Source organism: Cibotium barometz, chromosome 16, assembly GCF_041138505.1.
Source record: "Cibotium barometz isolate CiBa-2024 chromosome 16, ASM4113850v1, whole genome shotgun sequence".
Taxonomy (NCBI): domain Eukaryota; kingdom Viridiplantae; phylum Streptophyta; class Polypodiopsida; order Cyatheales; family Cibotiaceae; genus Cibotium; species Cibotium barometz.
The window spans coordinates 53,419,773-53,439,842 of NC_141061.1; the positions used below are offsets into that span (position 1 = coordinate 53,419,773).

The window sequence follows — 20,070 nt, forward strand, 5'->3', positions numbered from 1 at the left end:
TTTTTATTTATCTACAACAATAAGAAGGTATACCATGTGACTTATCCTAGTCTCATTAAGCACTGCTATTAGTTTACTTTACCCTATTGTTTCATATTGCTTTTTTGCAGGTGCTCAAAAGAAGAGAGAGATCAATAAAATGCAAAGACATTGAAAATTTTAAAATTGAGATAACACAGACTCCATAAACAAAGGTATTATATTCAGAAATGTAAAATTCTGTACAGAAGTGTTTAATTACATATGTAGAACATATTCTTGACAACAATTTTCTATTTATCTACAGGTTGATCTAGAGGCTGCTCTACATGGTCCAACCTCACCGTATCATCTTTATTTGGAGAATCTACTTTCTGTTGCTCCATCTTGTCGTGTACAGTCTCTTGGTGCTGCTCCATTGTCTCCTCTACTACCCTTGGAGCATCTGTTTGCTGTTGCTCCATCATTTCCTCAATAACATCAGCAGAAGCAACAGGTCCTTGTTCTTGTGGCTTCTCCTCATCAGCACTAGGTCCTTGTTCTTGTGGCACCACATCTGCATCATCTGTATCATCAAGGTGTATGACACCTTCTCGGACTTTAGAGCTCTCACCTAACTCGACAGTAGCTGGTACAATAGGTTTGGGGAAGGCATACTTCAAAAACTTCCAAATTATATCAGCTCTGAAACTATACACGTAGCTCGAGTTGAAGCTATCTTCTCTCATCTGCAATGAGATATGATGATTTAGAACACTTTGTACCAATATCAAATTTTTTGAAGCTAAATGAAAATTATTTTTTCTTACAAGCTCTGGCTGTCCTATCTCAAAATAGCTTGAAAGTATATATTTGGCACTAATCAGCACTCTCCAGCCACAGCTACTTGAATCATCTTGTTGTGGTGTCTGGATAGTTGGAAAGATATGTTAGAAACTGTTAATGTATGAACAAAATAATATTATTCAATAAGTTCAAAGGCATAGCATGAAATAGACATCAGTAGAGGGAGCAACTTTCTACCTCTAAATCTATTGGCTCTATTGAATCCAAAAGATTGACATTAGGAGGACACTGATCCAATGCATCTAGAAGTCTTCTAATACAACTGCAATACATATAATTCAGTTAGTTTGCATTAAATCCAAATAATGAAGTTTAAAGTTAAAAATAGCACACAAACCACTTACAATTTAACCTCTCTGTGTGTGTTTCTAAGAGAGTTGAATAAAAAGCATTGCTTCTGCTGGATGTCAATAGAAGCAAAGCTCCAGTGGTCACTGCATAAGGAAAAAAGCATTAAGAAATCAAAGGCTACAAGAGTACTCAATCTTGAAGGAAAATCCCAAAAGAAGCAGCCACACACATACTTGTTATGGTATGGAAGTAGCAAAATATCAACATGATCAAAATCACAGTGTCTGAACCAATTGGAAATATCCATGGGAGTTTCCTTTGGATCTCTTAACTTGAAGGAAATTGCAGGATCAATAATATAAACTGTATGCTGTACAGCATGGTTCAGCCAGCTTCTCATCATGCTACATTGGACAAAACAATAATTAAGGTAAGGTGTAAGGGAGGAGGTACAATAAGGATTGTTTTGCAAACAAATGTAAAATAAAAGACACTTACTAGAGCATTGCAAGAATGATAGTATCTGAGCAATACTCATTCTTATGAGCCAATGCTGCCAAGCATGCTCTTGTCAAGTCAAAATTATTCTCTGAAAAATCATCTTCAATATGGACAACTATGTTAGGGCCCAGCTCCTGCAACCTTCTCTGTATCTGTAGCTCCATCTGTACAGTCTCCACATTTATAGCAGACTTGGATTTCTCTATTTGCTGCTTCAGTGACTCCTCATAAGCAGCTTTCCCTCTGGTGCTCATTGAGTGGGTCACTTCAACAACCTTCACCTTGTCTGCCTTCAATTTCCTTGTAGGTGGAATTAATAATATGTCTCTCATTTTAATGTCCTGCCATTCCACAGGATGGACCAGCTTGTCATACCTCCACCTCACTCTGGACAATGTGTTGAAGTCCTTGGCCATCAGAGTTACCCTGTGAGCATGGGCTGCTACAAGCATTGCATCTTCAAAGTACTTCTCCAGGTAATCCTCTGCCATTTCCTGTAAGGAAAGAATGGCAGTCCTGTTCCACCTGAAACCAAGGTGCCAGCTATCACAGATTTCTCTCACTAGCCTCTGAAAAGGTGCCTTGGGGATTGCAAAGCCTATAGCTTTTTGCTGTTTCCTGATCTCCTTTAGCACACCAGCAGAATGCTTTAACCTCTTGGACTTTTGCTGTAGCATGCTCATTGGCTTCCCCTTCTTGCCATGTGCAACTCTTCCTTTTGTAGGCACAGTAGATTCCTTGACATCAGCCCCAGCTGCTGCTGCTGCAAGCCCTGGCCCCTTGCCAGACCTCCTTGCAGTTGCCTTGGTTCTTGCCATCACTCTGAAAAGGTCCATACAAAGCAATAGTAAAAGATAAGAAACATGGAGAACATAGAATGATTAAAGAAGGTGATGACAACTTGGATGAAGCAAAATTGAACAATTTGCAACAAAAGGCGATTATGAAGATTTGAAATTTGTAACAGCTCAGAATCGCGTTTTTCTGCAAATGCTTGAAACAACATGCTTTTGCATTCATATGATGAATTCTCTATCTTTCCAACTACAAACAATATGTATTGTGTTTATAGAAGAGCTATGCAGGCCTGAAATGGGTGGATAAAGAAGCATTTTAAAATCTGCAACAAAATGCGATTTGCACTATTTTGAGATTTCTAAAATCCCCTCCTCGCGTTTTGCTGCAAATTCTAGAGACAACATACTTCAGCATGCCTTTAGTCATTTCAGTGTGTATGCAGCTTGGTGCAACATAGATTGAGCCTATGGACATCAAGAAGTGATCAAACTTCATTCAATAGGGCCAAATAAAAAGTCTTCCTGCTTCTACATGCAGTGGAGAAAATCTAAAAAATGCATATAATATTTATCATAATATGTAACCTACATCACATCAATCAATTCCTTACCCTAATATACTATTAAACAAGAAGGAGAGGAAAAAGATTTTCTTACTAACCTGGAAGGTATCTGCAAGTGTTCTGTGCTGATGATGAGTATCCGGTGGTGGGTGTGAACCTCTGCTGCTGCTGGTCTGGATGCTGATGGTGTGGAGTAGGGAGGTAGAGATGCAAGAGAACTGAGTTAGGAGAGTAGATTATTACAAAATACAAATAATGGAGTTATTAATACCACACGTGTGAGATATAGTCGTTTTTTAACACGTGTGGGTCCCACCAAATCTTTTGGGATTTGAAATTTGTGGGTCACTTTTTGCCTTGGAACTTGTGCCAATCATGATTTCATAATTAGATCCATTAACACTTTTCCCTCCCCGTATTCCATCCCTGCCAGCACCCTCCCATCATCCTCTTCTCTCCCACTTTGACCACTTTCTACCCAACACACTCCATCCACTCTGCAACCTGTCTGAAGACTACTACCATTACCAGATCTCCAGGTTACCAGTGCTACAGCTCAGTTTTGGAAAAGAGCAGGACAATCTCCAGGGCTATTCCATCAGTATGGAAGAGGAAAAGAAAGGTCAGAGATCTATACCATTTCCAATGTTTTCTGACATATATTTCTTCCATCTGTAGAATTATTAAATCTCAGTGCCTAGAATCTGGCAGATCACCCTAGGATTTGATTAGAGATGGATATGAGTAAGATTTGGAATTTTGCAACAAAATGCGATTAGAAAGGTTTATGTTTTCCAAATGCTCCAAATCGCGTTTTGCTGCAAATTCTGATATTTGTTCTGGTTCTTATTTTTTCTCCTTCTTTTAATCTCTTTTGCACTGGGGATTTCCTCCTTGCATCATTTACTGTCCTCAACATTGTGAGATATCCCTAACATTTGATTGGAAATGGATGTCAGTAGAAATTCAGAATTTGCAACAAAATGCGAGGAGAGCACTTTACATTTTTCAAATGGGTCTGCATCGTGTTTTGTTGCAAAGTCTTGTGTCTCTTTTGGTTTTTACTGTTTGCTCATTGTTTTGCTTTCTATGTCCATGGAGATGTCTTTCTTGATGATGAGAAATGTTTCTGCTTTGGAACAGTTGATCCTCAGGCCCCTCCTTTCAAGAGGAAGTTGGACTTCTCTGCTGCTATACTCAGACCACAGCAATCACCAGGTGATTCATGTGTGCTGATGAAGAGTTTTGTTTGGTGATATCCTATACTTTATCTGATTGCATATGTGAGCATATAGAATTCATGTTATATAAATTTTGCTTCAGGCAAAAGCAAGAGACTAGAGCAGAAAGGTGAGTCTTCCCTTTCAAAACAAAGGGAACCAGAAGAGGACAAATCTCCAGATTTGCTCCTATTTGACTTTCTTCACAAGTGCAAGGCTCAAAGGAACTTCCACATATACCACAGTATTTTCAACAGGGAGTTCACTATGAGCTCTCTTTTGGACCATCACAGAGATTTCCTTTCAGACCATTGGGATACCTTCAAACAACTGACAGAGGCAGGAAGGATTGTGGAAGGTGAAAAGGTTTTTGTGCATTTAAATCATATTGTCTCCATTGAGAAGCTGAGGTATCATGTGAATAGAAGGTTTGACAGCCTGCCTGAGGAATATAAATTCAGTTGTAACTTGCACACCAGAAAGTGTAGAGTGCTTGAGGAAAACATGGCATTCCTCATGTACATTGTCTTTCAACAGCAATCTCTAGAAGAGCAAGGGCAGGAGACTGAAGAAGAAGATATATCTGTGGCAGAGGTAAAAGAGAATATTCCTATGGCAACAGATATAGCAGAGCAGGAAGAAGATATCAACCTCGAGGATGAGGGGCTGCAAGTGGCTGCTCTTGACCTTGTTCAACTAAGGACTGAGACTCTTAGGGCAGCACAGCCAGTTGAAGACTTTGATGTTCAGAGCAGCAACTATGCAGTGCCCATGCTTCCAAGTGTCTTGATTGGTGGTAAAGATTATGTTTTCCTCCATGATATAGAGTGTATGTTCAATTTGAGGGAGGACTATGCCATTTCCCTTATTGCCCAGGCTTCAAGGCTTGACAAGGAGGTTGGCATAGAGGATGACCATTCACTGCTAGCTTTGGAAACAACCTTTGATCCTGCAGAGGCCCTTACTATTTGTTTCAAAGAGGCTGAAAGTTTCCAAGAGCCAGATGAAGCTGCCTTCCAGCTCACCCAGGAAGCTATGAATCTCTCATCACTTCATAAGGAAAAACTTAAAGAAGAGGCTGGACTGGAGGGGAGAGGAATAAATCTTTGGAAAGATGAACTTCTTGTTGCTGATGAAAATGAGAGGGTATGATATTATTATCAAATCAAATACTTTATGTTGTGTTTAAATGTTTTGTAGTTATGTATCATTGTCTCACTATAATCTTTTGATACATGGCAGCTCTACAAATTGAGGATGACACATTCCTCCAGAGATCAAGTGGAAGCAGGCCAGCTGGGTTTGGCAAAATGTCAAGCCTAGCTCATTATATTCATGATCTAGGTAGTGCTAAGATCTTGATTTACCATAGGCAGTTGAGCAACAATGGAGAAGCCATTGTTTACTTCTTTAAATGTTTGTCTAGGGTATTAGGTGGACATGATCTTCCATGGCAAAAGGAAAAGATCATTTTAATAGAGAGGTTGTCCGCCATAGATATATTTGGGGATTATGTGAATAAGCAGGCCTCTAGGGCCTCTTACTTTTTGTCTTACACTTCTTATGCATTAGCATGTGGTGTTAAGGAGCCCAAATGTCTAGAGGGCTATGGAAAACACAAGCTCATAAGGTTCCGAGAGCCACCCATGATTGCATCAGGCCACACAATCCAAGAAGAAGAACACGTGGAGATAGCTGAAGACAAGGATACCCCTCTCACACAAGCAACAGAGGCAAGCATTGATAAACAGAAAGTCGACATCAAGCCAATAAGGAAGAAAAAGAGTCCAATCAAGTTCAAAAAGAGAGTTCCGACTCGCAAGCCTTGGGAGTAATAGGATTTAGTCATCAAATATAGCACAAACATTATGTTGAAGTTGAACTGATTTGTACAAAGTCTTTGATCCTCATCAGTTCCTTGTCCGTACGGACGATCAGTACCCTTTTGCATTTGTCCCATCATTGTACGACACTTCAGTACTCTTCCCACACTCAAAAGCTTCTAAAAGTGTTTGACACTCAGTATTTTATTGGTAAGGATCAACAGTATGTCTAGCATAATTAAGTAGTATTGATTGAATTTTTTGTGTGTTAATATATGGATGTATTGATGCTTGTTAATATAGATCACATGTTTCACAAAAGACTTACTTTTGATAGAGTCTCAAAACATATAGGCATTACACCAAGAGTCACTTGTTCCACAGAATAAAAATCTATTGATTGAGTTTGAAAACATGTGGACATAATACCAATAAGTTACAAACTGCTATTCATGTTTACTTGTCCATTTATGGTTTCTAACTATCTTCGAATCCCTCCACTGTCTATGTCTCTCTGCTGCCATTGAATTGTCCAAAGTTTGTCTTCGTCTTTGCTTTTGGGCTAGAATAAAAGCAAGCTTGACTTTGGAGCTAGCAACTTTTCTTTGAGCATGCAGCCTTTGTAGAATGCCTCGGTAAAACCATTGGAAGACTTCCTTCAGACTATTTGCCTTTTGACTCCCTCCATAGTGTTGTGTGTGTCTGAAAAATGCATTACGTGCCATGTAGTGAGACTTCTCCATGCCTTGGGTAGACCAAATTGCTGGGCATCCATACTTTTTGACAAAATAGGGAAGGTGGTTGTAGATAATATGCTGTTTTCACAAAGACATAAGAATGCATAGTAAGTTATAAAAGAAAAGAGGATCACACTTAAGTAAAAGAAGAAGACATCACTTTACCATGTAGTGAGTTATATTGCAGGCTGTCCATGCGTCTTTCATTGACTTCCCAAAATGTTTTATTGCCTCTTCAAAGTTCTTGTAATCACTCTTTGTCCATGTTACATTGTCATAGAACATGAAGAGTTGATCAAGAGACCTCCACACCTCTGCCTTCACATTTCGTGCTTCCCCATCTGCCTCATGATCTTTCACGGCATTATGGACTTGCTTCCACAATCCATAACTAATCCTTGAAACTGTTTTACCTTGCCTTACTTGCTTACTATTGTGTTTGGGTCGAGACAAGAATCTTCTTGCCTTAACACCACCAATAGAGGGCTTGATTGGTACCTCCTTGCCATTGCTAGACTTTTTAAAATCCTTTGTGATATGAACATCACCTCCATGCAGACCTATATCGGATAACACTTTTTCCAATGCATGAAGAGCATCCTTTCTATTTCTTTCGGGACGGAGTTTCCAAGCAAATCCAATATACAAAAATACCAATTTCTCAATAATTCGACATAGAGCATGCAATGTGCATATGTGAACATTACATAGTGGAATGTCAAGAATGGCCTTGAAGTCAAGGTCAACTTTATCTCTATTAGGTGCTCTCTTCCACCATTTAGAATCCATTGCTTGCGCTGATTCTTTGCAGTAAAGACAAGGAGACTTTGAGTTACCTCCTTTACTAACGTTATACATGCACTTAAGTGTTTTAAGATCCCCCGCGATGTGCCACTCTACTTGAAAATCACCTTTTCCTGCAACATGGAGATTCTCTCCTTGCACCTGTCTTTTAATTATTCTTGGTATTTCCGTGTGGTGAAACACCCAATCTAGTGTTTCATGGTCTTCTGTCTTTACCTGTGATTATACAAAACAAAAGTCTTACTATAAAAGATTTGAAAACATTGACTAAAATCAAGTACGAAATAAAAAATGATCATACCTGGAATGAGCCCAACCACCATATGTGTTTCTCCGACTGCACACTAAAATACTTCGAACTCGCTTCATTCAATGATGTATCAAGTGCTCCATTCATCAATGTGATAGTAATCCTTTCCATTTTCTTTTCCTTTACAACCTCACACTCATCCAGTTTGATAACAAATTTCAAAATGCCTTTGCACTCTTCAAATGTTATTCCATAAAACTCGACCATTCTTCTTTGAAGTTGTTGTAGATCTACAAATATATTGTTCCAAGGGTCATACACAGTGGTTCCTTTAGCACCATGAAATATATCTTCAATATGGATATATGGTCCAATAAACTCATCTATACTTTCATTCAAATGACCTCTTATCTTCCACACTGTTGCTGGATTTGGCAGTAAAACTCGTTTAGTCCTTTGATCTCTCAAAGTTGAGGATATCGCATGGAAAATCGAACTATATCCCTTCCTGCTAACTCCACTAACATCAAGAGCCTCTTGGATTGTAGTACCATCAACTTGATTATTGGATATAAAGTCCTCTACAACATTGCGTTTGATTGTTTTGTATTTTTTTTCTTCAATCAAACCTTTTGCTACACCACAAGAAAGCAATCCTTTCATTTGTTTAACTGGAAGAAGGTTGGGATCCATATTTTCTTTTGCAGGCTCCAATAATTTCCTATAGTAACAATATAGTAACAACACAATATGCCTATATTATTCAACACTTCCAATCCTGTTTTGCAATAATGGACAAAATACATATAGTCATTTGAGAGCATTTTTGAGTTTAAAAAATAAGAAATTGCAAACTAACCTTGCTTCGTGAATTCTTCGCTTGCATCCACCAGTCCCAGCCTTCAAATTTGCAATGTTTTTAATCTTCCTACTTCGTTGTCTGTCTCCAAGCATGGTTCTCTTCCTTCTTGATCTTGTTAACTCTTTTTTACTCTTTGAATGCTCCTCAATTTCATTCTGCAACAACTGCTGCTCCAATTTTGCACGAATAGCTATCTCTTGAATCCTGGCTCCCTTTTCTTGTAGGTACATTGTTTTATATGTTTCTGCAAATGCAGACTGTGCTGAAATATAACCAAGAAGTCCATTTTGTCCATCGCCCGCAAACCTCAATAGTGTGGTTGGATTGACAAATGGAGGTGTAGAGTTTTGTACTGGACATTTTAGATATATACTTCCATCACACCATAAGTCAATATGTTGGAGCCCTTCTCTTCTCATATTTTCCCGTTGTTGAGCATTTAGCACCGTATCCTTTCGTCTTTTTTGTGCTGGAGCATATTGTTCTTCTAAGTCGATGTGAAGATGATATAATCGCTTCTTCTGAGATTGTACTTCACTAGTATCGGCCATTTTTGTGCTTCTGAGGTTGCAAAGTTGGCTTCTCAATCTCATAGTCTTTTTGTAACATGAATTGTGGAAGTGTGGCGGTATCCATACAATCATTAAGTTCAGTGATGGATTCTTTATGAGAGGCCTGCACACGTCGTCAAAAGAGATGCGAAATCTTCGAGAAACAAAAAAAATTAAGGAGATATTTAATGCAAAATCGTGTTAGTTAGACAAAAGATTATCTTATTCTTTTCTGAACTGACAGTTCAGTGGTCCTTACTGACAGTTCTGAGCCACGTTTCCATATTTTATTATTTTTGAGATCTTTTAGGAGAGAAATAAATCGAAAAATAGTGAATTTCTTACAGGGCCCCAAAATGAGCTCCGTTTTTCCCTAATGGGATGGTGACCTACACCCTTGTTTTCTACTCCATGTGATGAGTGGGCCTTCTTCTTGCATTATCTTAATCTCGTATTAGAATTTTTTGAGTCTTTCATTATGGGCTTAATCACTTGCTATGAGCCACCCTAGATTCATCTATTTTAACACGGTATTAGAGCCTGCTAGGTGCTAGGCTCCTTGCAAGTGATTAGGTTAGGTCTGGTTTGACTAGGATAGATAAAACTTGATCTCTTGGTAAGATAGTTTTTATTGCTTTCTTATTAGGGTCTAATCCTTACTGCTTAGAGCTTCTTTATCAATTATCAAATCAACAAGTAATGTTCATATCTTCTCTTCAGATAGCTCAAATGAAGGAAGCCAACACTACGGGTGCTCTCTCCAAGAAGGGGGAAGAAACAAATCTAAAGAAAAGGAAGAAGTTGGCCCTAAAGGATGATAAGGCCAAGAAGAGGCAAGCTAAGAAGGACCCGAACAATCCCAAAAGGGCTCCCAATGTACTCTTTGTCTTCCTAGAATAATTCTGGAAAATATTCAATGCTAGCAACCCCAACAACAAATCTGTATCTACTCTGTTGTGGGAAGGCTGGGGGTGGTAAATGGAAATCACTGAGTGATGCAAACAAAGCTCCTTATGTTGCCAAGGATGGAAAGAGGAAACTTGAGTATGAGGAAAGTTGGGAAGGCTGGGGGTGGTAAATGGAAATTACTGAGTGATGCAACCAAAGCTCCTTATGTTGCCAAGGATGGAAAGAGGAAACTTGAGTAACAATACAAAGCGGGGACAAGCTGTGGATGTGGCTAAGTTGACTCCGTGCAAGAACTCGAAGGTTTTTGCCAAGAGGGAGAAGAAGATGGAAAGAATGGTTGCTATCTATATGGAACTACAAAAGCTTGGAGCCAGTGTAGTTGAAGGAGAAGCAGGCATGGTGGGGTCAAGTTTCTTGCAGGTGCGCAAGCGCAACATTCACCTTCAAGCAACGAGTCTAGATAAGGGTGATCATTTGTAAATGTCAGTACAATGATTATTTTTTTGTGGCCATTAGTTAAAAAATATAAGATCTCTTCAGAAAACATTAATGAAATCAAAATTTCTAAAATGTGTGGTGAAGAAGAATTCCCCATAAGAGATGATTCATGCAGACCTATCAAAAGAGATATGATGTATACTTCTTATGATGATGGATGTCAAGTCATGGATTATATGCCATGCTATGCCGGTGACTATGTCTACACCATGGAAGTTAAAGTCATGAAGATATTAAGGATGATGGTTTAGTATGTTATGGTGAAGCAATGTATGCAATGTTACAACGGATGTTTCCATGAAAGCCTATGTCAAGATGGAGGCCATGTCCATGTCTATGTAAGATGATGTTATGATACCATGATATGGTGGTGTCACAAATGGATGTTGATGTCATGATGATACTATGATGGAGGTCAACAACGTTTATGTCAATGTATGATAATCAACCTTAGGATTGGGCAACTCTTGGTGAAGATGTGCCCATATGTATGTGGATGTGATGATGTTTTATGTCATGTCCTATGATGATGTCTATGTCATGCCAACTTCTGAGCTCAGTGTGAGTGAGACAAGTTGGAAATGGGTAGTTATGCCAATGTATGTTCATGTTGATGTCATCACCTCTAGTTAATTGATGTATATCCGTGTCTCCATTAAGGGGGAGGCAAATGTCATGTCTATGTATGACACATTAACTTCTTGGGAGGATGAGACCCATTTGGGCACCAAGGGGAGGTGTTGAAATATGGTGCATGTCATGTTATGTATAGGGCACATGTATGTGAGGGCAAGGTAGATGAATCCTAGAATGATATGAAATAGGAATGGATGAAAGCTAAGGTTATTTGGGCATGTGAATGGATGAAAGCTAAGGTTATTTGGGCATGTGAATGGATGAATATAAGGAGTCAATGGTAAAAAAGTAGGCACATGGAAAGTGCAAGGGTGGTGCACAAGGCATGTGGGCATTTATGAACACATGGATGGCACAAGGGTGCATGGAGCATGTGGATCAGAGCTATATAAGCATGTACTTAGATCAAGCTAATGTGATAAGATTATGAAGTTTATCCCTTAATCATTGGATCATTGATTAACCTTTATCTTAATCTCATATTAGCATTTTCTTAGTCTTTCATTATGGACTTAATAACTTGCTATGAGCCACTCTAGATTCATGTATTTTAACATAACTCTCTCTATTTCACTCGAATTGGCCAACTCTCTCTTTAATTGTCTCTCTCTTTCTCTCTCTAACACTCACTATTTCTCTCTAACCTACTCTTTTTACCTTTCTCTAACTCACTCTCTAACTCTTTCTCCACCTCACTCTAACTCAATGCCTTTCTCTCTCTTCAGCTCCCTCATACTCTCTTACTCTCTCTAATCCTCTCTATCTCTCTCAAATTGGCAAACTCTCTCTAACACATTATCTCTTTGATCCTCTCTCTCTCTCTCTCTCTCTCTCTCTCTCTCTCTCTCTCTCTCTCTCTCTAACACTCACACTCTCTCTTTTGTATTGGTAAAGGTTAATTTGTACGGTCATTTGTGAAAGGTCAAGTCAAAGGCAAAAAGGTAGCACATGGAAAGTGCAAGGAGGCACATGTAGTGTAAGCATTTATGGACACATGGTTAGCACTAAGATGCACACATCTTGTGAGTTAGAAGCTCCATGAGAGCTATAAAAGGATGTACTTGAATTAACTCTAATGATGAAAGAGATTATGTAACATGTTGTGAGTATACCATTTTGTTGTTAATATCTTGTTTACTTTGCTAATCACCTCATTAGTCTCCTTAATCATGTCTTCAATTACTTGCAATGAGCCGCCCTAGATCCATGCTTTTAACATGGTATCAAAGCAAATTTGGCTCTTATTTAGGAGGTAATTATGAGATATTCATCATGTGATTAGCGTTTGTTGAGGAGCTTGATTATGATCTTTTGAAGTTTTACAATTTAGATATAGGGATTTTGTGGTTGATTCATTCATTGCAAATTTTGTGGTTGATTCATTCATTGCAAATTTTTGAGTAGAAATCGTTGCTCTTAGTTCTTCCTAGTAATGACCTTTTCTTAATATTTGCGTCATCTTAACCATCTGTGCTTCTCTAGCTTGACATAATAGCTTCATAGTGTAATCTTGCAGCATAGTAGGGAGACACATAGAGAGCAAGATAGCTACTTGTAGTGCAGCTACACAATAATCCTTTATAGGCACACAACCTTTTTCATCAGCAGGTTTAACCCTGTAACATGATCAACAGCACAAATTGTGTGGCGCACGAATTCTTCTTTGTGATAAGGTTTTCCAATAGTGTAAACATGGTTACAGGTATTGATATGCAAAATCATGAAAATGGCCATTACCATTTTAATTTGGGTATCACATGGATTTTCATAGGTTTACATCAACATGGGCATTATTGACATGTTTATCATTGAGTTAGTCATTTACATTATTAGTGATATGTGCATTGTATGAGATCTTCATCAAGATCAAATTTGTCATCGAAAAAATGTTTTCACCAAAAATATGTAAGCTTTATAATTGCCACCAATATAAGCAGGCAAATTCATGACCAAGAGTTGAAAAAAAGTGTAATCTTTGATGAAACACGACCAAACGAGCATGTGTGGGGTAAGTGTGTGAGGGCAAGGAAAGAGCTCTTAGGAAAGAAATGGGCAAGAGCCATTGAGTTGTCCACAAGAAAAAGGAACAACCTAAAAGCCTCTGAGTCCAAGGTAGAGAAGAAGCCGAAGATCCTAACAAATGAAAGTCTCCATGGGGTATTAGTAAAGAAATGGTATGGCTCCTAACTCCTCATTATAACCCCACTCTCCCGGTGTGTAAAGTGTCAAGAAAAAGCCAACCTTGTAGCTCATAGAGAAACCTAAACGGACCGTTCCAACCATATGAGTATGGAGTGTAGGTCAAGTCATTACATGTTAGGTGTTAGACCCTTATCATTTTTAGGGGAGGTGTTGAGAAATACAATGTGTGAGGGTACAACATGAGTAAAGAAAGGGGAGGAGTATGCACATTAGAAAAGGATAGACTAAGAGTACATTGGCAAAGGTTTATTTGTATGGTCATTTGTAAAAGGTGACATCTGAAAAGGTCAAAAAGGTGACACATGGAAGTCCAAGGAGGTAAATGTCGTGTGAACATTTATGGACACATGGTTGGCACTAGGGTTCACACATCTTATGAGTTGCAACCTCCATGAGAGCTATAAAAGAATGTACTTGGATCAACTCTAATGAAAGAGATTCTATGACATTTTGTAAGCAATATTCCATTTTGTTGTTAACATCTTGTTTACTTTCTTAATCAACTCATTAGTCTCCTTAATTATGTCTTCAATTTCTTGCTATGAGCTGCCCTAGATCCATTCTTTTTAACATTTCCAACTCTCTTTACCTCTCTATCTCTAACACTCTCTCTCTGTAACTCGCTCTCTTTGACTCTCTCTCTCTCTCTCTCTCTCTCTCTCTCTCTCTCTCTCTCTCTCTCTCTCTCTCTTAACTATCTCAATTTCTCTTACTTTCTCTAACTCTCTCTATTTCGGTTGAATTGACCAACTCTCTCTCTCCACCTCACTCTAACTCTCTTTCTACCTCACTCTCTAACTCTCTTTTTCTAACTCTCTCTAGCTCTCTCTATTTCTCTCGAACAACTGGTCGACTCTTTCTCTCTCTAACATAATCTCTCTCTAACTCACTCTCTTTACCTTTCTCTAACTCTCTCTCTATAACTTACTCTCTTTACCTTTCTCTAACTTACTCTCTCTCTCTCTCTCTCTCTCTCTCTCTCTCTCTCTCTAATTCTCTCTTTAACTCTCTCAATATCTCTTACTTTCTCAAGTTCTCTCTATTTCTCTTAAATTGGCTATCTCTCTCTCTCTCTCTCTCTCTCTCTCTCTCTCTCTCTCTCTCTCTAATTCTCTCTTTAACTCTCTCAATATCTCTTACTTTCTCGAGTTCTCTCTATTTCTCTTGAAATGGCTATCTCTCTCTCTCTCTCTCTCTCTCTAATGCTCACTCTCTTTACCTTTCCCTAGCCCTCTCAAGCTCTCTCTCTCTCTCTCTCTCTTACTCTGTCTAACTCTCTTGAGCTGGCCAACTCTCTTTCACACACACTCTCTCTACCTCTCTCTCTAATTCTCTCTATTTCTAAGTCTCTCTAACTCTTTGCCTTTTTGTAGCACTCTCCTCAATCTCTTTTACTCTCTCTATTTCTCTCGAACTGGCCAACTAGGAAGCCCAAACCCACCACAATCACTAGCTCAAAGCTAACAAAGTGAAGAGAGCTTACCTTTCATGTGTTGTTGGGAACCTAGTTACCCCATGATCTCGTATAGAAGAGGTAACCACAAAGATGTAGAAGAACCACCTCCTATTGTCACCATAAGAGTTGTCCATGTAGAGCTTGGAATTCCCAAGTGTTGTAAGACTATGCTCCACCACACAAGACAATGGCCCTCTCTCTCTCTCTCTCTCTCTCTCTCTCACTCACACACTCTCATACTAGCACACAAGCACTAACAAAAGGATAAGAGGAGAGGGTAGAGAGCTAGAGCAGAAGGATAAAGAGCACACTCTTAATTAACACTCAAGGGAATGTCTTTCCTATTAAAGAAATTCACTTATATACAAGGGAGTTATAAGTTTGGGCGTCCACACTCAATAACTAATTGGGCACCCACTTATAGACTAACCTTATCTAGGCTAGTCTAAGCACACATTGGGTGGATGTCAGCTCTTTCACTTGGCTCGGTCATCCTTTGAGTACATCATTAAGTCCAATTATGTGGAAAATACAACAATTGGAACAAGTCATTAATTATTTCTTATGCAGATAACACATAAGTGAGGGTCTGGACAAGGATCTTTCAACCTAACCATCTTTCTCTCCAAAACTCTCTAACTCTCTCTCTCTCTCTCTCTCTCCCTCCCGGGCCCCCTTTAACTCTCAAATTATGTCTCTTACTCTCGATTTCACTCGAATTGGCCAACTCTCTCTCTAATTCTCTGTTAACTGTCTCTCTCTAATACTCATTCTTTCTCTCTAACCTACTCTTTATCTTTCTCTACCTTACTCTCTAACTCTCTCTACCTCTCTCTCCCTTTAACTCTCTATAACTCTCTCTCTATTCTCGAATTGACTAACTCTCTCTCAACCTCAATCTAACTTACTCTCTCTCTCTCTCAACCTTAATCTAACTTACTTTCTCTCTCTACGTCACTCTCACTCACTCTCTCTTTAACTCTTTCTCTCTCTAACACACTCTCTCTAAGTTACTCTCTTTGTGTTTCTGTAACTCTCTCTCTATAACTTACTCTCTTCACCTTTCTCTAACTTACTCTCTGTCTCTCTCTCTCTCTCTATTTGACTCTCCAATCTCTCTTACTTTCTCTAGATCTCTCTATTTCTCTCAAATTGGCTAACTCTCTCTCTCTAACACTCAATATCTCTCTAACTCACTCTCATTACCTTTCTCTAACCCTCTCTCTCTCTCTCTCTCTCTCTCTTTAACTCTCTCGAACTGGCCAACTCTCTCTAATTCTCTCTATTTCTAACTCTCTCTAATTGTGCCTTTTTGTACCTCTCTCCCTCAGTCTCTCTTTTTCTCTCTCTCTTTCTCTCAAACTAGCCACCAATTAGAAACCCTAAAGCCACCACACTCACTATCTCTAGGCTAACCAAGTGAAGAGAGCTTTCCTTTCACATGTCGTTGGTGGGAACGTGGTTGCTTATTACCGGCCATCTTGTATAGAAGAGGAAACCACAAAGATGCTATCTAGCACTTGATAAGACCCCCCTCCTATTGCCACCACATTTTAGTTATCCACGAAGAGCTTGGAACTCCCAAATGTTGCAAGACCATGCTCCACCATGCAAGACAACCGCTCACTCTCACACTCTCACTAGCACATAAGCACTATCAAAAGGGCAAGAGGAGAGAATAGAGAGCTAGAGAACAAGGAGCAAGAACACACTCTCCATCAACACTCAAGGGAATGTCCCTTTCTTATTAAATAAATTCACTTGTATACAAGGGAGTTATAAGTTTGGACATCCACACCGAATAACTAACTGGGCACCCAATTCTTGACTAATTGGGTGGATGTTGTCTCTTTCACTCGGCTCGGCCATTCCTTGAGTACATCAAGTATTGCAATTATGTGGGAAATACAATGATTGAAACAAGTTATTAATTCCTGATGGTGGCAGATAACACATAAGTGAGGGTAGACAAGGATCTTTTATGTAGTGCCCATTATGTGTGTGCATCCGTTAGTGAGTGCACTACTTGTGCATGCTCCTAGCTCATTGTAGATGGCTTATATCCACTTGTGACCAACACACACTTCCACTAAGCATAGAGAGTGAGTGAGAGTGAGATAGAGATAGGTAGAGGGAGTAAGACAACGTAAGACAATTAAACAGAGATAGAGAGTGAGTGAGAGTGAGATAGAGAGAGAGCTACAAAGAGTTCAAAAGAGAGAGTTAGACAAAGGTAAATAATGTGAGTTAGAGAGAGAGAGAGAGAGAGAGAGAGAGAGAGAGAGAGTGACACAAAGGTAAAAAAGAAAAGTTGAACTCACATGATACAAAGGGTTTCTTTGTAGTGCACCTCTCAAGATTGAGAGAGAGAGAGAGAGAGAGAGAGAGAGAGAGCTAGAGAGATCTCGAGGGAAAGAGAGAGGGAGACAGAGAGAGTAAGGTAGAGAGAGAGTTAGAGAGAGAGAGAGTTATAGAGAGCTAGAGAGAGAGAGAGAGACTCGGGAAGTATGCTTTTAGGAAGACTGTAGACATACCTCGTGTGTTGAAAGGGTACTAAAAAATATGTTTTTCTATGAATTTTGACTTAAATAAAATGAATCCCCTTTTTTATAGGAAGACTGTAGACATACCGCGTGTGTTGAAAGGGTACTAAAAAATATGATTTTCTATGAATTTTGACTTTAGTAAAATGAATCCCTTTTTTATAGGAAGAATGTAGACATACCTCGTGTGTTGAAAGGGTACTAAAAATATGATTTTTTATAAATTTTGACTTAATAAAATGAATCCCTTTTTTATAAATTTACTGGTTTTTTTTTTCTAAAACGCCATTTACAACCCCTTTAGGCTAGTAGATTTTTGTAAACTTTTCACAAAATCTTGGGCAATAGAAGTCTCCTAATAATCACATTTAGTACTATTCTGAAAGAAAGAGGAAAGTTGAGGTGGTGGCTTGCCCCCGCCTTTCAGTGTCCGCGAAAGACCATCAGGAACTCATTGAGAGATCATTTAATTGGTGGATCAAGCATTTACTCTGATTATTCTCATGAGAAACGAGATTACAGAAAGAGAAAGATCTCTCCCCCTTAAACATACACACACACACACAGAGACAGATACATACATATAATATATATCCTAGCCACCATGTTATCTTGACAATCGTGGAGGTGGGACTGGCTTTACATCTTCAGCTGGAGGATAAGGTCGCTGAACTTCTGCATGTGCTGGCTTTTCAGTGAGATAAAGAGGCGGAAAGATCCATCGCCTGCTGGGGAGGACAGAAGGTAGGCATGCCCTTCCCATGGCATGAACGCCGGCCCGACGTGGATGGGCTTGCCCCAGCCAAAGTCACATTCGTACATGGGCAATTTGGTCCAGCTGATCAAGCCTAAGTTTGGTGAGGCGAAGGTGTGGGGACCCTTCACAAACTTTGACAAGTCCGGCTGTAGCTCCAGAAAGTCGATTGCCGACCGGCAGTAGGCGTCGTCCATCCCACGAAGACCCTGCCGGATCTTCCTGGCAGTGTTTACCAAGCTGCTCGCCACTTCTCCGGCAGTCTCTGTCGGACAGCACGTGAAGACCACGTTGCCGAAGTAGTTGTCCGGCAGCGGCGGGTGGCGAAGCCTCGACCGTCCATCCAGAAGGGTAATTAGCTTACTTTCTTCATCACTCGAAAGCTGGCGAGCCTTGCATACACATCTCCACACATGGGCTGCTAGGAGCTCGTATGTAGAGAAGGGTTTAATATCAGTATCTGTAGAGCGTTGCTTCATCTCGTGCACAAACTCCTTCGAGATCTCAAACATCATCACAGTAGGAAAAGTGGCAGTACTTAGCCCATTCGTGTGTTTGGGTTGGGGTAGAGAGAGATACTCATCATGTGCATAGAGTGGTGTCGGAGGAGACCTTGCCTTTAGCCATATCCTATCGAAGCAAGGCTTGGATTCTATAATTGGCTTTCCCCTTGCGAGAGCCGACCAGGAGTTAAGAAAGGCTATTGCGGACATCCCATCTGCTACATGGTGCTCAACTCCTATTCCAAGAGACACCGCCCCACACTTAAACGTGGTAACCTGCATCATCATTTATAACAGAAGAGAGAGAAACAATTCGGCTTCGTATTAACAAGTAGTTACCAAAGCAATACATAATTATAGAAACGTGTTGAGCTAATTAGGCGATTGTATACACAGGACTACAGCTTAGCATACTAATTAAACGGAGGGCAATTCCACAATTAAGGCACCAGCAGCTAATTAGCCGTTAATATTTCTGGCGATAATCAGGCTTACTTGGACAATGAACAAAGGCCGTGAGCTCTCTTCGTGGAAGGACTCCAAGCTTGGAACCAGGTGCAAAAACTCTTGCTTTGGCTCAAAACCGTTCAGTTCCTCCACAGTACAGTTTGCGCTCGCTCTGACAAAGAGAGCACCAGCTCCGTTACAAGCAATCTCGATGCTCCTCTCCCCTTTTCGGATAAGCCTTCCGGCCATGGGGTAATAGTGTGAGAGGGCTTGGCTAAGAGATTGAGTGAGAACATCGGTAGAGAAGAAGTCGGAGCTCCTCTCGTTTGGGCTGTAGAAGTAAACTGTCTTGATGTAGGTGTTGAGGATGACGAGGTCAAGATTGGAGCTCCGGATTACACGACAATAATCAGGGATTAAGGGAGGGGAAATGCTAGGCTTCACTAGCTTCGAAGTGAGAGTCCGGACAACCACCATGGCTGTGTGAGAGCAGGCCTACTCTGCAGTATCCTTTTAAAGGGATTTTTCGTTCAGAATAAGGGCACAGTCTGAAAAAAACTTGCTCTTCCAATTCGAGCGCTGTGTGAGGACGCTATGGAGACGTTCAGCAAATGGAATTATATAGGATCAAGGTAGCTGGTAGCTACTCTCGATCTTGCTTGCTCTCATAATGGATCGTTGTCTACACGCAAAAAATGCTCCTTATCATTTCATCAACTTTCACGTAATATTTTGGATTCTATCCTTCTATCGATCCTCATAAAGAACTTTGAACATGCAAAACATACTCGGTACGTCATAAAGAACTTTGAACATGCAAAGCATGGTTGCACTAAACGTGAAGAGTGCCCTTTGAACATGCAAAACAACCACCATCAATGTGAAGTCCATGTGAAAT

At 39.8% G+C, this 20,070-nt stretch overlaps 2 protein-coding genes across 2 annotated transcripts; both read right to left on the minus strand.

The window, feature by feature from the left end:
* Nucleotides 1–272: 272 nt before the first annotated feature.
* On the minus strand, nt 273–1,328 carry LOC147630742 (uncharacterized). The gene is made up of 4 exons (XM_086810840.1): nt 1,170–1,328; nt 1,003–1,087; nt 789–887; nt 273–707 (listed from the first exon to the last, which is right to left on the minus strand). The coding sequence occupies exons 1-4, from the start codon at nt 1,277–1,279 to the stop codon at nt 273–275; spliced, it is 729 nt and encodes a 242-aa protein (XP_086666966.1). The 5' UTR covers nt 1,280–1,328.
* A 16,605-nt stretch (nt 1,329–17,933) lies between these two features.
* LOC147630743 (hydroxycinnamoyltransferase-like) lies at nt 17,934–19,788 on the minus strand. Its single transcript, XM_086810722.1, has 2 exons — nt 19,221–19,788; nt 17,934–19,001 (listed from the first exon to the last, which is right to left on the minus strand). Exons 1-2 carry the CDS (start codon nt 19,647–19,649, stop codon nt 18,108–18,110), a joined length of 1,323 nt encoding a protein of 440 aa, XP_086666848.1. The 5' UTR covers nt 19,650–19,788; the 3' UTR covers nt 17,934–18,107.
* Between the last annotated feature and the right edge of the window lie 282 nt (nt 19,789–20,070).

What these genes read in the sequence shown, in the direction of transcription:
- LOC147630742 (XM_086810840.1), bottom strand. Translation starts at nt 1,279, where the DNA reads ATGCTTTTTTCCTTATGCAGTGACCACTGGAGCTTTGCTTCTATTGAC. An exon ending in ACACACAGAGAGGTTAAATT is followed by an intron (nt 1,088 to 1,169) that starts GTAAGTGGTTTG and finishes TATGTATTGCAG; the next exon opens with TTGTATTAGAAGACTTCTAG. An exon ending in TAGAGCCAATAGATTTAGAG is followed by an intron (nt 888 to 1,002) that starts GTAGAAAGTTGC and finishes CCAACTATCCAG; the next exon opens with ACACCACAACAAGATGATTC.
- LOC147630743 (XM_086810722.1), bottom strand. Translation starts at nt 19,649, where the DNA reads ATGGTGGTTGTCCGGACTCTCACTTCGAAGCTAGTGAAGCCTAGCATT. An exon ending in GGCCTTTGTTCATTGTCCAA is followed by an intron (nt 19,002 to 19,220) that starts GTAAGCCTGATT and finishes ATGATGATGCAG; the next exon opens with GTTACCACGTTTAAGTGTGG.